The 17,110-nt window shown below is 36.7% G+C and overlaps 1 protein-coding gene across 4 annotated transcripts; it reads left to right on the forward strand.

The window, feature by feature from the left end:
* The first annotated feature begins 216 nt into the window (after positions 1-216).
* Positions 217-17,088, forward strand: LOC124149216 (CD109 antigen-like). 4 transcript variants are annotated; one of them, XM_048391830.1, is made up of 22 exons: positions 217-278; positions 469-531; positions 2,426-2,583; positions 2,995-3,020; positions 3,775-3,937; positions 4,186-4,256; positions 4,558-4,683; positions 5,135-5,174; positions 5,907-6,000; positions 6,465-6,582; positions 6,785-7,012; positions 7,362-7,532; positions 7,828-7,926; positions 8,248-8,310; positions 9,253-9,444; positions 10,482-10,631; positions 10,809-10,877; positions 11,074-11,107; positions 12,886-13,017; positions 13,218-13,368; positions 15,238-15,355; positions 16,836-17,087. In XM_048391830.1, exons 2-22 carry the CDS (start codon positions 473-475, stop codon positions 16,965-16,967), a joined length of 2,394 nt encoding a protein of 797 aa, XP_048247787.1. In that variant the 5' UTR covers positions 217-278; positions 469-472; the 3' UTR covers positions 16,968-17,087. The 4 variants fall into 4 exon arrangements, 3 of the variants coding, with proteins under 3 accessions (XP_048247787.1, XP_048247790.1, XP_048247792.1); XR_007219827.1 differs by lacking the exon at positions 13,218-13,368 and having other exon boundaries at positions 16,836-16,946; XM_048391833.1 differs by lacking the exons at positions 2,426-2,583; positions 2,995-3,020 and having other exon boundaries at positions 244-278; positions 16,836-17,088.
* Positions 17,089-17,110: the final 22 nt, after the last annotated feature.

Here is a 17,110-nt window from a genome sequence, read left to right on the forward strand (position 1 = left end):
TGGATATTGCTAAACGTGGTGTGTAAATTTCATGTTAATGTCAACACTGATGCAGTGAACGCACCACAGACATGATGCTAGACTAACATCTAATCTCTGAAATAAACATATTTTACAGAAAACACAATCTACATGCACATAATGTCGACTATGAGATAAAACATGTACAGTGCAGATGTTTATGTGAATAGATCATGTGTTTAAACTGCGCAGTAACTATTATCAGATAATACCTAATGTATCTGGAATAAGATTACTGAGGTGAAACAGACGCAAAGGTAGGAGGGTTTACTTCCAAAGGAATCATAGGTTGCAAATATAATATTAAAATACCAAGCATTTGTTTTAAAAAACAAGAATGTAAGTGGGAAGTTAAAAGAAAGGCTCGGTTACTGACGTCGTTAAGTGAACAGTCAATCTAATTAACATTTTGCCAGTTTTTACACCTCCACAACTCTTCTGTTTCAGGGAGATGCATTTAGTGTTGGTACTTCTTGCGCTCCTGTCCCCATCATGTTCAGCGCGATATCAGTGAGTAACAGCTTTCAACTAGAACAACAGTGAATCGAGCTTAAATCATAACTCTACCCGAACTATGGAAAATACTCGATTCTGCTTGGTCAATCAGAGGTTATAAATCACAATAACAATGGATTTGGCGGCCTCATTACATGGAAGCTAATATTCATAGGAAAATTCTTCTTTCATAACCGTTGTCGGTACGCATCTTAAAATAATGTTGCATGTGTGTACAGTTGAAGGTGACAAAATGCTGAATTACGGTTCCTACATTATTCATGCGTGACAATATATTTAGGAAAGAAAACACGATCTAAATCGACCGAGAGCATGTATATTTAGTTTAAGGCACAACTGGGAGCTTGAAGGAATATGACCTTCTCTGTATCCAACTAAGACGGCTTATGTTGTATGTCACGCGGTTCTAAAGTTGGCGCGTTCCGTTCCAAATTCAATGATTCTTATTTACAACTACCATAGCTCTACTGTAAAACCTGGTATGTTTATCTCCTAAGTATCAGAAAGACACGAGGTTGTCGTCCCACGTGTATTTATCCTGAGATTAGTCTCATCCTTCTTGAGTAGATGGTTGGACAGTAACCAGATATATGCTTATATATATATATAACCCATACTTACGATTTATCTCTAATCTTACATGGCAATGCAATTCATCATTCATGCCTGTTGACTTTTGTACAGATTTTGATGTATTATGATAGATCACGTACAGATTTAAAGATAGTTAATACCTATTAGTTTCAGACAGAATTCGTTCTTAGCATTGTGTAGCAGAGATCCAGGGTTTGTTGATTTGTTGTTTAACGTCACAGCTATATGACGGCGGTCTGTAAATAATCGAGTATGGACCAGACAATCCAGTGATTGATATCACGAGCACTGATCCACGTAATTGGAATACGATGACATGCATCAGCCAAGTCAGCGAGCCTGACCACCTGATCCCGTTCGGCGCCTCATACGATAAGCATAGTCGCTTTTTACGACAAGCATGGATTTCCTGAAGACCTATTAGAGAGAGATTCACGGTAGATTTGAGGCTCCCAGATAACCTATAGCAGTGTGAATAGCAGGCCAGTTAGGAGATAAACCTAATTGTTTTGAATTTTGATGTAATCCCGCTGTAGATAAGATACGTCTTATATTATTTTGAAGTTTTTCGAAAACAAAATAGTCCCAGAAAAAAATATGTATATAAATATAAATGACGACAGTCTTTAAATAATCGAGTATCATGAGTATCTATCTACGAATATGGCATACGATGACAATCTAATCAGACCCGTTAGTGTGGGTTGCTGACGACCAATTCTAACCCGGATCTTCACAGGGATCGCTATATTCCTGTGTAATGAAAACTTGTATTTACCGCAAGCTATCGACTCGTTATTGTCACTTCCTAGTGCGTACAAAGACCCCTTGAATATATACACTGTACATGTATATAATGACAATGCCAGAGTCTCAGTTATCTGCCGAATTCGATTCAATTGGGCGTATAAGGCGAAATGGTGATGAAAAATATATACAATTATTCAATATGGCCGACCACATAATGAATTTGTCCCAACCTTATGACAGTTGCTACGACAGCACAAGACTCGCTCATCGCTCCCCCGAATAACTGGGAACATTACTTTACATGTAACATTAACAGTGATTCTTGATAGAATATATATTAATTTGCAGCAACCATTTTGATTTCTTTGTTATGAAATTTCACTTAGCTTTGAGTTGAACCACCAAAAGGTTTCCTGACTGTAAGCAACGTCATATAACTTTCTATAAATGGTGAAATATGTGGACCTAGTGTTCAGACCTTATATATATGTATAGGTTTGAACTCGTTGTGTATGTTAAAGTATTATTCTTAATCATTACACAGAAACGTGATCCTTCTCGTTCCCAAATACATTGAGCCAGGGACGAACTTCTGTGTTGAAATCCACAGCAAAGACAATCCATGGACAATTCCTTTAGTTGGACAAATTAAAACGTCAACAGGGGCACTTGTTTCATCAAAAGAAATTGACGTTTATCCAGGTAAAAAAGATAGTATAAGGTCTTGTCTAAAAACACCGAGACGACTTTGTGTAGCTCACATCCACATTAAATTAGAAGTCTTCATGTATTTAAAATGTTTACTACCATGTCCCATTCGCACGGTAGAGTCGATAGTCAACTTGTTTAACCTGAAAACAAAATGTTTTTAGCTGCTACAGTTAGTTTAGGTCATTACAAACATTGATTCACACATCTGGTCTTGGTCGAAAAGAATCCAAGAATCGCTGTGCTACTATTTCCAGGTTTGGCAGCACTATCAACCTGCCGCATGTCTGAGATGTTGTGATATAAATGAAATAATATTCAAAGCTGCTTTTAACCAAACTCACTGTCTTAGTCGTAAAACATACATTCATATATATATATATATATAGGTTCGTTTTATTTTAGGAACAGTATCGAAGCTGGTGTTGAAGGTATTGAATATTATTTTCCATCGAAAGAAGATTAAAATGAAAAAGGTGGTGATCTATCCATTTAGGTTTCCATGGCAGATCGCAAAAAATACGAAAGATCCTATTTGAATGTCTTCATGTCCCTGGGGTATTAGTTTAGATTATTGTGTACGTCTGGCATAACTAGCCATCACATCACGGGGAAATACAAAATGAATTGTTAAAAGTTCTTGCATAATACAACGTTTCGTTTTTGTACATGTATTATATCGTACATAGGGCCTTTGACTGTGGGAAGTAACACAATTAACATATCATTTATCACCAATGTATAGTAATTGTATGCTCTCATTTTACCACATGGTAACTTATTTCTTGTGTAACTTCTGCCTTGTATTTAAACATATCTGATAATCCACGTGAGCTTTCGAAAACATCACCAGCGTTATTGGGTTAACAAACTGCAACTCGTAGTTGAATTTTTAAAGATATGATAAATGTAGTGCCCTCAGAGAAATATGTAGGAACACGTTTTAGGTTATCTGTTATTGGTTGAGGCGTTTGAGAGAACAGTCTGATATCATACTGAATTATGCTATTTCATAGGCCAGAAATCCTAAACAGTGTTAACACAGCAAATAGGTTCTACTGACCTATTATTTGGGTTTATATACATGTAGTTGGCACCAAACTGTGTAGTCTGACTTTTTTGTAGTGGGTGTTGAATCAATTTCTTTTCTGAGCCACATGTGTAATATAGCATCTTGCCAAACAGATCCCACCAACCATAACCCAAGATACGATGTACATCTTCAACTGCAAACCTACAACTCAAAGAATCAACATGGAATCTTCAGTTTCAATTCTTGCATACAGGGATGATGGTTATTATTACCTAATACAAACAGATAAATTCATATACAGGGGAGGACAAACAGGTACGTACAAGTAGTGACCCTACATGCAATGATCTTTTGTCGTAATTGATGTGTTCGTGTATTTCGTGTATACTCATAAAGCTAATTCAGACAAACATGTTCATTTATCTATTAACTATAACCCTCAAGGTTGAGATGTTTGGTCACAGTACTTAACGTTGTTCTCTAATCGCCGTAGAACATTAATTTCACATCAACCCGATTTATAGAATACGTTCAATATACAGACTTTTACCAATCTGTTACAGTTCGATTTCGAGTTATAGGATTAAACCAACATCTAATCCCCCACTCTGCACCATTAACAGTTACTGTGAAGGTAATATCAATTATGGATCCGGAAGTTCTGATGTTGGACTATCACCAATTAATCATAGCAGTAAAACAGTATACTTGATCAAAACCTTGGTAAAGCGTATCCAGCGTTTGATGACAACTGACAACAATACTATAAATGTTTTGGAAGAAACATTTCACGGTCTTTATGTTCCGCTTTATGAAATAGTTTCATTATGCAAGTTTCTTTTGCAAAAATCACATGTATCAGACAACGTAGTTTAAGTACAATCATGCAGATTTGATTAACCCAGACATTAACCCAGACATTAACCCATTTCCAGGACTCTAAGGGACAGAAAATTGAACTGTGGAACAATCTGTTGATGACTGACGGGGTACTGAGTCATAGTTTTGATCTTGGAGATGATGTGCCATTTGGAACTTGGTCAATCACTGCAAGCGACGGGGTGAGGTCTCAATATTTTCAATTCATTACACTTCCTATCCAGAGTAAGTGATACGACTTATAATATGTCAACAGTGACTATGATAATTGCCAGGATTTATGTGGTTGAACCTGCATGTTGTGGCAAGGTATTGTTGCAGCAGGTTGGTCTTCAATCAGCCTTTCATTCATTTTTCTTGTCTGTGTTTACAAAAAAAGGAAGCTATTTTGCTAGTCTGTCTCATAGTCCCTGAACCATAATATTTTCCCTTCCGCCCACCCATAATGAAATGCAAAAATCCCTAAATGAAGCAAATCTAGATTTCTCTCCGTTTTGAATCTCCCCATGTCACTCGGGCTCCTTTTCAAGATGTTTGTTTCTATCAAAATTATACTTTTTCAGAGACTTAGTGTTAGCTATTTTGCATGTACGAGCCCTTTATTTCATAATTACAAATGGACTTAATTTAAAGGTAAATTCGACGACGGTAAATCTGAAAATCATGGATTATTGTGAGTATTTGTACCTTTGTTCGGTGTTACACATGCTTTTTACGATTCGGTAACATTACTTATTTGGTTTGGGTATTCATTATGTGTTTATTATGTATTGGCAAAACATTGACACAAAACGTTAACAAAGAACCGTGCTATCATGGATCATGGATGAGAATTTTTATATGAGTATCTTGTGTGGTACATACATGCTTTATCTGGTGAGACATATCTATTTCTGAACATCATCAATGGACATCATGACATGATTCTGTCCATCAAAACATAACAGTTCTCATTACTTTTTAAACTAGAAAACTGTAACAGAAATGAAATACGTAAATTTCACACAAATATTCACCCCAGACATTTCAGAAAAGCTGAACAGCTGCTCGTTGTTCAATGTTGTATAACAACAGGATCATGTTTATTCTCAAGTCTACTATACATTTGTAATAACATGAAAACATTGTTCAGAGGGAAGCGACAAAACCCTTTCCATAATTATAAGAAATCTTTGCTGAACCCTTGACTTGCTTTTGCATGTGCTTATGACGGGTGCCTGCGATAGGTCAGGATACGCTCAGCTTTTCGCGAACACCTAATATCATCACTATATGATAATGATTCATAAACACATGCTGATGATATTGAATTGTTGGAATTGTTCATTCGAGATTATTTCTGAATATGGAAAGGGTTTTGTCGCTTTTTTTTATTAGCATTGTACGGATTTTGTCATTTTTACAGATTTACCAACCTATGAAGTAAAAGTTGAATTTCCACAACAAAACAAATTTGTTGCCTTGACTGATGATTTTGTACATGTGAAAGTAACGGCCAGGTACAGTTCATGTTTAACAATTTATCAAATCTAAGATAAAACACAAACCAGCCTAATATATAGGAACATGCTCTAATCTGAATGCATATACATTTTAGATGTCTAAAACACAACGTACATTGCGTAAGTACTGATCTGTTTTTTGTTAAAGGCAGAGGACCATCCAAAACATGTGTCTCAATGAATTGTCGCCTTTTTCTTTGTACAAACTTGAAGTCCTTTGTTTTGAAATAAAAAGTGATCGAACAAGACATTCGTCTAAACCATTGTAGTATGATGAGCAACGCTGTAAACATCAAACAAATTCATTTCTCGAAATGTCGTTCTTTATATCCTACACTAACTAAAAGTCTGTGATGATATGCATTTGTAATTCCCTGTTTAAGGAACATTTTCAAGTCTTCCAATACGTTATATCGACAACATTCCTGACTGTTCAATTCATCTTCGGAATTTTTCGCAAGGTATTTTTTTGGAAAAGACGTCCAGGGTAACGTCTCGATCATTGGCTCTCTGAAATCATGGGATCAGCCGCAATATTATGGAATCCAGTTTCCTGCCTACTCACCACTACCAAAACAGGTGAATTACTGACCAATTCATACATTTCATACTTTAGTTTTGTCAATCGCGAATAGCATGTTTAATTTGAAACACGGTTCTTTATTCCACGTGAACACATGGTTTATTTTTAACACATTGTAATGACATTTGTAAAGAATTCTGATATAGGTCCAGAAGTAGGTTTTCTCAGATTATCATAAACAAATCAATTTTGTTTCAGATAAAAGGCTCTGCAACGTTTGACATACCAATGTCGGAAATAAGGAAAATGATTGAAGCTCTCAATGCCCCGCTCTCTTCTGATTCCCTCTATGTAGACGCATATGTAGCGGATCAGGGTATCAGCATGAACGGCTCCAAAGCTGTAGTTCTCTACGACAGCCCTATAGAAATAAAAATCACACCAGTGTCAAAGTTTTTCCGAGCAGGGATGCGTTTTGATACACAGGTATATAAACATGGTACAGTATAACATGAAAAAAGTGGAAATATAGGTTTGAAAGGAATAATGTAGTTTTTAGTTCGTTCAAAATGCCTTGTTTGGTAAAATATGGTTCCCGGTGGCTTGGCAAGTCGATAAGACGTCAGTTAGGTCCAAAAAGACCTCGAATCGTGATCGTGTCACTCTTACTTAGCCACAGCCATATCACAAAACTATGCTTGCTATATTTGCTTAAAACAACCAGGCCGGTTACTCTAATCACACGTCTGATAGCAATATGCCATTACAGCATTTGACATTTTACCAGCGCCTTAATTATTTGCTGCCTCTGACTGCCGTGTTTTTTCGGTTGAAGATACTGATACGACAAGTGAATGGAGACCAACTCCCAACTCCCCTGTTAAAAGGAACCCTTACAACTACTATCAACGGACACACCTCCAGCTACACGTTTATTCCAGTACTGCATGGTTTCAATACAGTTAAGATCGTAGTGCCTAGCGATGCTTTGAGTCTGAATGTGAAGGTAAATCATTAGTTTTTTGTCCTATTTGTTGTTTAACGCAACACCCGGCAGTATTCCAGTTATATGACGGTGGCCTGCAATAAATCTTGACAGGATGTACCAGTGAATGAAATAATAAAGTCAAACACAATCTGGGTTCGAAAACACACAATCAACCAAGTCACTACTAAGGTACGCCGGAGGAATCCCCACAGGGAATGAAACATATAATGTAAATCACACAGCTAACGATACAATGTGTTAATGAAAATACAACAAAATGCAGCCATGGTTTAACACAGATTCTTATCAACAGGTCGAATATCAGGGAGTCAGCAAGGATATGGATATCAACTCATTTTCAGGGTCAGAGGGTCACTTCTTGGAACTACTGCCTTCATCACAAGAAGTTAAAGTATAGTAGTTTAATGACATAAAACTGAATATAAGAGCAATTAACCTTATTATGCGCTTCCGTATATGTGGAAGGTTCAGCCCAACGGACAAAATTTTGACCCAAATATGTGGTAACAAAGATCGTATTTGACAACGGACATCGATCTTCTTACTCATGTAAGAAGTCCAAAATTTGAACTTTAAGACAGTTCCCATATAAATGGGACACAAGTTTTGTCAAATGAGATACCTGTATGATTATAACTTCAACCACTTATTAGTTACCCATGCATATATTAAAATGATTCACACGTTTTTGAGTCAACATTTCTTTGTACAGGTAGATGACTGGCTCAATGTTACAATACTTTCAAACCAAGTACTTCCGGATCTGAACTACAGGGTAACGTATCAGTTTTGGAAAAGAATTGTAGTTTCATCCCGGTACTCTTTGTGTAATGAAACATCTTTAGATATTATATTAAGAAATCAAATATATTTATATGAGTACATTATTTGTTGTTACCGCCATCGGTTTTTTTCAATTAGCTACATACATGTATAGTTTCACTCATGTTTAAATCCAATTCATGCTTGAGGACGTTTTTTAATACTGTCATGTGGCGTCCTCATTGTGTCCTTTATAAACTGCCGGGCCAAACAAAAAATACACTTGAAAAATGGATTTGCATATCTGCTCCTTTCTGTGTACGGGGTAGGAGCTTGATATAACCGAACACTTGTCAATGCATTTAAGATACATAAAACTCAACGAACATCAGTGAACCGTCTCACAACTGATAAACTGTTTCGAATAAAAAATAAAAGTAATATCATATTTATGTCGAAGAAATTGCATTGAAAACCTAAGTTTTAACGTATGTATGATAAAGTCACAAGTGTATTTTGTGTATTTGTTATATTTGTTCTTTGGCAGGTTAATATGTCATAAGTTTGGATGTGTTCAGGATAGTATGTCATAAGTGCCAGATGTCTACTGATGGTTGATTTATGCTTGTTTTTAAAGTGCGGGGTTTAATTTATGAATAGTTTTCATAACAGCACTATAATGGCCAGGCAGCAAATGCAGTGTATATATATATATATATATATATATATATATATATATATATATATATATATATATATATATATAAATAAACATCATACTAAATAACAAGATATTTATTATAAATGTCACTTGATCCTTACAGCAGAAAATAGAAAATAGACATGGACAGTTTCCAAAATTCGATTGGATTTAAGACAATCGGAGTTTTGGATGTTGAATCCTCTCTAGAAACATTGGTCAATGAAAGCACGAGTTTAGTCATGTGTTTTCCAGATAGTCGTGCGTCAAGACGTCTTTGACGACGGCGTTATAGCTACCCAGAACAAGTCTTCAGTAACTACGCAGTTCCACATAACGCAAGAAATGTATCCAGATGCGTACATTATTGTGTATTACTTCTTACCAGACGGCGGAGCGGTTGCAGACGAAGTTCGGGTGAACATAGATAGCTCTGACCATAATCGGGTACGCATGTGAATCCTCAAATAACAATATAACCAGCCTTCTCCAGAAACGTCTTTTAGTTTTGCTCATCTGGGCTTATTATAAATCCAAGTGCGACTATGTGCGTTGTCCCTCTTCGTCCCTCAATATTCGTTCTTCTGAGACAACTCGACGAAATTCTGACTAATGAACTTTGTACATTATCTATGGTAAGTTCAAATTATTCTTACCCAGACATTCCATGAGACGTTATATGGGGTTCACGTACGATAAAAGGGTTTAATTGTGATAACGAACGTCTTGAACGTTAAGTACATTCAGGTACGGAGTTTATTCGTATATTGATGTATATTCCACCATGAATTTGGGAAAACGATTCGTCTATCAGAGATTGCAAATTACAATAATCCCCAAACAGCTAGTACGACGGGGGCATCATCACGGTAGATCATTGTCGATAGTGATATGTAGTGTAGTACTACACTTTTCAAAGATTGTTTGATAACAGGCCACACTTTCGAAAACGACTAAGAACAGGGTTGATAGATTTTATACTCAAGAGAGAGAGAGATTAAAATATTAGACTTTTCTATATTGCACTTTATGCATATGTCGGCGTGACTTAATTATAGAGATGTGGGGTTTTAGAACTAAAACTTGCAAGATTCGCGTCCTATCTTTTGTTTGCTTATAAAGTATTTTTGTATTATTATCATTTGAAGCATCAACGAACGCTTTCCTATCTGCGTTAATAACCTATTTATATATCACAATATATAATCTTTGTATATATAAATATGAGAATGTCTATGGAAAAGGTAACAAGGGTGTTACCTGTGACAAGAGATCAAATTCTCCACGGGAAAGTTATGTCCTAATTCAAAGTGTGTTTGCTAGCTTTATGTATAATTTGAAATTATACAAAATATATTACTCGAGTATCACACCAAAGCAAAAGCGCAGGGAGCAACTGTGCTTTGTCGCTATTTTGAGAAAATGTTGAGTAAATGAATAAAGTTATGAATGGTTTATATCTTCACTATGACATTATGTTCTAGGTGCACATCAGTTTCAAACAACCGTATGTTCGTCCCGGCGATAATACCACTCTCAGTGTATCAGGAACTCCGGGATCCACAATCTGCCTCACGGTTGTTGATAAAAGTGTCCTCATATTAGGCAATGAAAATGAAATCACTGAACCCAGGGTAGGTCCATTCAATATGTATATGTATGCAGTTAAATTAAAGCCACATGGATGTAAATGGAAATACCTTGCCATATATGTATAATCTGTATAAGATTCAGAATCGCGAAATTAGACACTTACAATGTGTAAATATCTACTGATTGATATTGATATGTTTCTTAAACCTTCTTTTTAGTATAAACACCTGTTATTGTCAAAAGCCGTTCATGCCGTTGATGAGGATAACAGCGAAGACCTTCTTACGGTGATTATAATACTTTCCCTTTCAAGCCAACAACAATATTGAAATGTGTCTTGATTACTGTATACATCTATTATTTTACTTGTTCAAACCGTTTGATCTATTGGTTGCTTTTGTCCGTTTGATTTGATGTCCAAACGCTACTGTACCACAACAACTGACGTACTCTACTGTGTGTTAACGTATTGTATGATTTCAGAATACTGGAATGTCTGTTTGGACACTCAAAACAGGTAAATATATAGACAAAGTATCACGTAAACATCATTAGGTAAGTGAGTGAGTGAGTTAATATTTAACGTCACATCGGCAATATTGCAGCCATATCGTGACTCATTAGGTAAGAGCTACTTTACATTATGATTTTCGTTTACACAAGTTTCTCCTGTGACACAAACAAGTGGGTTTTTTGTTGTGTTTTTTGTTTTTTTTGTTTTTTTGTTTAACGCTGCACTCGGCAATATTCCAGCTTTATGACGGCGGTCTGTAAAAAATCGAGTCTGAACCTGATAATCCAGTGATTGGCATCATGAGCATTGATCTGCGCAATTATACATGCATCAATCACGTCAGCGAGCCTGACCACCCGATCCCGTTAGTCGCCTCTTATGACAAGCTGATGTAAAATATCAAGCTATGAATACAGAAATAGGATCCAAATCAACTCAAGTCATCTCATCATAAACACAATCAGAAATCCAAACACGATTTCACTGCGGAGATACTTCGACTCACGGCATTTGATGAGCCCAAGCGTAGTGAATTGCATGTGTTATAACTGATAAATGGGGTTCTTTAAACACTCTTCCAACAGGCCAGAAACGAGGTCCATCTATTTATCAAGTTCCGTTTTCGGGACATAACCCATAACCCGAACACTATTTCTTCGTGAACACACAGTGGTATCTTTCTACTTTTTCGGATTTTGATGTAACATTTTGATTAATCATTGGATACCACTGAAAAGTTCCACCTTTCAAAATATTTCATGCTTTTAAAAGAAGAAATGCAAGAAATGGGGGGAGCGCAGTTTCTGACCTTATTGTAAATGCAATATGTCTGACCTTATTATTGTAAATGCAAATATTTCCGTATGTAATAATTGTTAACTATAACTGTTTACATCTGTGACAAGGGGAAAGTAATGTTTATATGTTAAGCAAATGTGTTTCGCGATATTATATATTTTGACCTTTTCTTTACCGCTGCACTTTGCAGTTCTCTCCAAATGCAGTTCCTTGCACTATATCTCCTCAGAAACCACTGGACCAAGAAAGCGAAAACACATTTAAGCCACCTGAATCTGTTTGAAAGGTTCACATTTGATATGGCCGCCACGGCAATCACATTGAAAAAAATCTATTTATGGCAAATACACAGCCATTATATGAAAATGAAAATGGTGTATTTAGTAGTTATGCTCAACAGGTATGCGCATTTTTAAAAATGATATTTTACCTTGATTTGACCTTTGTTCTTTGATCATTTCTCGCATCTGATTTTCTATTTGGCCCGTCACCGTCCCTGTTGAAAAAACTAATTATGACCGTTACTCTACCATTTTTATTTCAAATGAAACAAAATTTCGTAATACTTAGTTTAGTAGTTGGGATCAATATACATGTGAAATTTTATAAATTTGGACCTTGTTTTGACCATGCTCTGAAATGCTCTAAAAAGGCTCTGTATACTTCGACGCTTAGCAATTGAAGGGAACTTCTGAAACTAAAGTATGATTTTGTCTTGACATATTTTGATCAGATCCCTAGATTTTAAGCCTTAGGTTTTAGTCCTCAGTAATTAAGCAGAAACTATCTGAATACCAATGATGATAGCAATTTGTTATAGGTGTCTCGTCTTTGTTGATATTTTAAACAGAAACGAATGGTAAAACATCATCTACAGTTACGGACTTAATCATAGTTCGACTTTCTCAATATGTATGAACAAATATCCCAGTTTAAGTCGTTTTGTAATACTTTGAATGCTGAATGTGATTTATTTTATATAGATATAAACGAATGCTTCATATCACAACCATGTCGGAATGGAGGAACATGCGTGGATGAGATTCCGGGGTTCAAATGTTATTGCCCTCCCCACTATACTGGAAAAGTCTGCGAAATAAACCTTGATATGATTGGTAAGATTTGATAATCAAATTGATAAATGTACTCTCGTGGTAAACATCAGAAGACATCACTTGGGTATTTAACATAATGGATCAAAATAGTTTCTTCTTTATAACAACAATAAACACAAAATACTTGTAAATAGGTAATCAAAATGTCACATCTGCAAGAACTTGAATGACTAACATTACAATATGCATCTGTCCTGTAGCACCACATTCCGCACCTGGTGCTACCGCATATATTCCACGCCCTACTGAAACAGGCATCCCTAAAGCGCATGCAGGGCTGACCAATGTGCAAAAGATAAGGACGCGAGCAAACTTTCCAGAGCTTCCTCTTTGGAAAAGGATCACCATTGGGTAAAACAACACGTAACACACACACTCACTATAACTGGTAAAAGCATCACACATCGACTAGACGCGAAAGAAATACTGATACATGATACAAAAGAAGCAAGTGACCTAATGTCCTGGCCTGTTTGTCTGTCGTCCGTTGTCTGTAAACGTCTTCTCCGAAACCACTGCACCTTTGGAGGTGAAACATGGCATACGTGTTACCACCAATGATCAAACAAAAACGATGTTTTATACAGTTTTCAGTGTGGCTGATAATTCACATCCATTTTTGTTACTTTGACCAACTTTCAATGAGTTGCATATGAAATTTAAGTTTTTAACCACATGGTTCTTGGATGTCATGTATATCTCTTCATAACCCAGAAAATCATATTGGCATATTTACATGTCATGTCAAGTGTCAAGGTCATTGCCTGAAAAAAACACACTGAATGTTGGAACATGTCATCATTAGAGCCAATAAGATGGCTTAGTAATGGCCTCAAGATGTTCAAAGTTCAAAGATCAAATCAACATCAAATAAAAGAAAATAAAAATATATGAGAACACTAAAACTGAAAGAATTAGAATTTCAAGGAAAAGTAGCAAAGAGTGAGAATAAAGAATAAAGGTTTCTTCCATGTTTAATGGGTTGCAATAAAATGGATATGGTCAATAGAACCTTGGGTAATGGCAAAGCTCAGGTTAGTTCGAATAATGATGAAGTGAAAAAGGCTACTTGGAAGGCTGATGCGTTTGTCCCTGAGGTATATAGGCAACACTTTTGGCAGTGAAGGAAAGGGGTTTATTGTCCTTAAGTACAGTTTGCTCGGTGAAACGCGACTGATAGGTGGTGAGGAATTTGATAGGTTGGGGCAGCTGATATTCTTGGAAGATTTCAAGCAGTGTGTGCATTCATAGATTTGTGCCTATTTGGAATTAGTCAGGCCAGATCTGGTGCTTATCATCCCGAGTCACATGATGCATTGGGGAAATTTCATCAGATAGAATCTGCCAAAACTACGAATCAGTACAGTCAACGTTTGATTTGACTCTGAAGCCGTAACGTCTGTAAATTATACCATGAACAGTACTCAACGGATTTGTTTGAATCAGAAATGAACCAAATGTCAAAATATTTGATACTTCAACTTTGTACACTACTATCACACACGGCAAACTTCATTCTTTGATCCGTGGGGCATTTGTCACTAATAGTGGTCACCCATAGATATAGTTACATCCCTATATTCAAAGGCTCAGAAAACATAGTGAAAATGCTGGGCTTTCGCACAGATGCCATCAATGTAAAATTTTGGGATATGATATTCCCCATGGGCACCAATAGTACTCCCCTCTTTGCTGATCTGTATTTCTAGGCATAAGAGAATGAATTTCTGCTCAGATAGGAAAAATCAAAACAAGGCAGTTTGGCCAAGAAGCTGAACTTAGGATTCAGGCATATCGAAGATCTGATATCGTTCAATAACACCTTTCCCTTTTACTGAATTACCCACAGTAGCGAAATGTAGATATAATAGAAATCCAATAACAACGCCTCATATTTCATATTTAGATTTATGGATAAAGATTTTGAGTAAATACTGTCTACTTGACTGAATGACAAGAGGGATGACCTTTTCCTTTATGGCAAGCTCCAGCCTTTGGTGTGTCAACATGTCTACAAATTATGAGGTACATGCTCTTTCTTTGACGATTTCAAAGAGCGACGACGCTTGCTTAAAAGGGATTTAAAACAGGGTTACAACATTCAAGGCCTAAGTAAGTTAGCTTATTAAATGAGTTGTACATGGACCACGTGTCAGTTGTCCCAATAAACAATCCAATTGCTTTAATTCATCTTGATCTACACCCACCCATGCTTTGCAGTCCGACGGGTAAAGCTAACGTCTCTGTGAACCTTGGGGACACTTTGACGACATGGGTGGCTAGTGCCTTTGGATTAAACTTGAAGTATGGACTAAGCATCTCGTCGGAATATGCTGAGGTAAAAAAACACACTATTGATACCCACAAAATAGATGTGAAAATAATTCCATTTCATGAAACGCCTCATTAATGTATGAATTACAAGTGCTGAATAGTCCCGTAGCCCTGTTACGCGTTGTTGTATTGCCCGTTTAACGACATCACACCTGGCATGTAAATACTTAAAGACATTATCACATCCAATATTACCCTCCTTGTATATGGATTTTTCGACACTGATTGTAAGAACATCCATGAAATGTTTTCATTTGTTCTTTTATTCACCGTGTCTCGAGATTTGAGCAATCTTTGAATCCCATTTCTGGTGTCCGCCGTGATATTGCTGGAATATTGCTAAAAGGCGTAAAACCAAACTCACTCACTCAAATCAGGAGAACAAGATTTCCCCTGAAGGCTTTGCGGCTACACACCATACAAACTATTTAATGCTCCTTTTCACCTAACTTGGTATATGACATGTTTATGACGGTTGACCAGCATGGTGGTTGTGTTACTTCTACAGGCATGAAACTTGCTATTTGCATGCATGGTCCACATCAAACGCCAAGCTTAAGATTATTGTGAAAATTAATGTATCACTGTCAGTTATTTAAGTACGAAACTTTGTATTTGGGTGAATATCATGGCTAAGGTCTGAGTCATACGATTTTCGTTGTAGTTGATATTTTCCGGGATCTGTCTTAAGGGATGGACCATTTGATATTCGGATTGGTGGGGGCCTGGGATTTTTTTTTTTTAAGTAGATTGTCCCAGAAAATGCTTGGGTAGAATAGGTCTTCAGCAACCACTGCTTGCCGTAAAAGGCGACTATGCTTGTCGTAATAGGCGACTATGCTTATCGTAATAGGCGACTAATGGGATCGAGTGGTCAAGCTCGCTGACTTGGCTGATGCATGTCATCGATCCCAGTTGCGTGGATCGATGTTCATGATGTCAATCGCTGGATTGCCTGGTCCACGCTCGATTATTTACAGACTGCCGTCACATAGCTGGAATATTGCTGAGTGCGGCGTTAAACAACAAACACAAACTTCAGACTGCCAAGTGCTCATTGCTTTAATTAAAACTATATATGGTTTTGTATCTGTAGCTGAAAGTCTCTTGTCTCTCTACAAAAAAAATCCCCCACCGAATATTTAATGATAAAGAGCCGATAACTGAGTGTTGGTTTCAGTGCGAGCATCCATAATGAGTCATCTATTCCACTGCATATGTTAAGTAGGGAATATTAGAGATATAAGCTATACTGAATGTGAAAGTTATGAACGACGTAAGTTAAAATAGGGTAACTGGGTATTCCTGGTATAGAAACGGATTACGGTTAATAGTATCACATCGTTATCACATCTCTGGGAAAGAAACATGTTGATTTATGTGTCCAGTAACAGAAAGGCGCAATTATCGCACGCCCCACTATTACAACCATCCAAGTATTCTATGAAGTACAAGTAAACTGTAAACTACACGGTTGTTTTTAGGTGCAAACTTTTCTCAGTTTCTTCGTGTTGCTCACTGTTCCGGATCACATCGTGTTTGGGGAAGAGATACTATTACAGCCAAAGGTGTATAACTACATGGGCAGTGATTTTCTTGTAAGTATTGCTAAGTAATATTCAGCTCCATGACCTTTCATGCATACAACACGTGGCTATCATGTCACGCTAAAATGCTGTAAGGTCTGGTAAGAATAGTGATACATGGGACACTTTAAATCGTCTACAAGGTGATATTCTATGTAATTTTAACGAATGGT

The sequence above is a fragment of the Haliotis rufescens genome, unplaced genomic scaffold, assembly GCF_023055435.1.
Source record: "Haliotis rufescens isolate VD_foot unplaced genomic scaffold, xgHalRufe1.0.p SCAF_1, whole genome shotgun sequence".
In the NCBI taxonomy this organism is placed as follows: domain Eukaryota; kingdom Metazoa; phylum Mollusca; class Gastropoda; order Lepetellida; family Haliotidae; genus Haliotis; species Haliotis rufescens.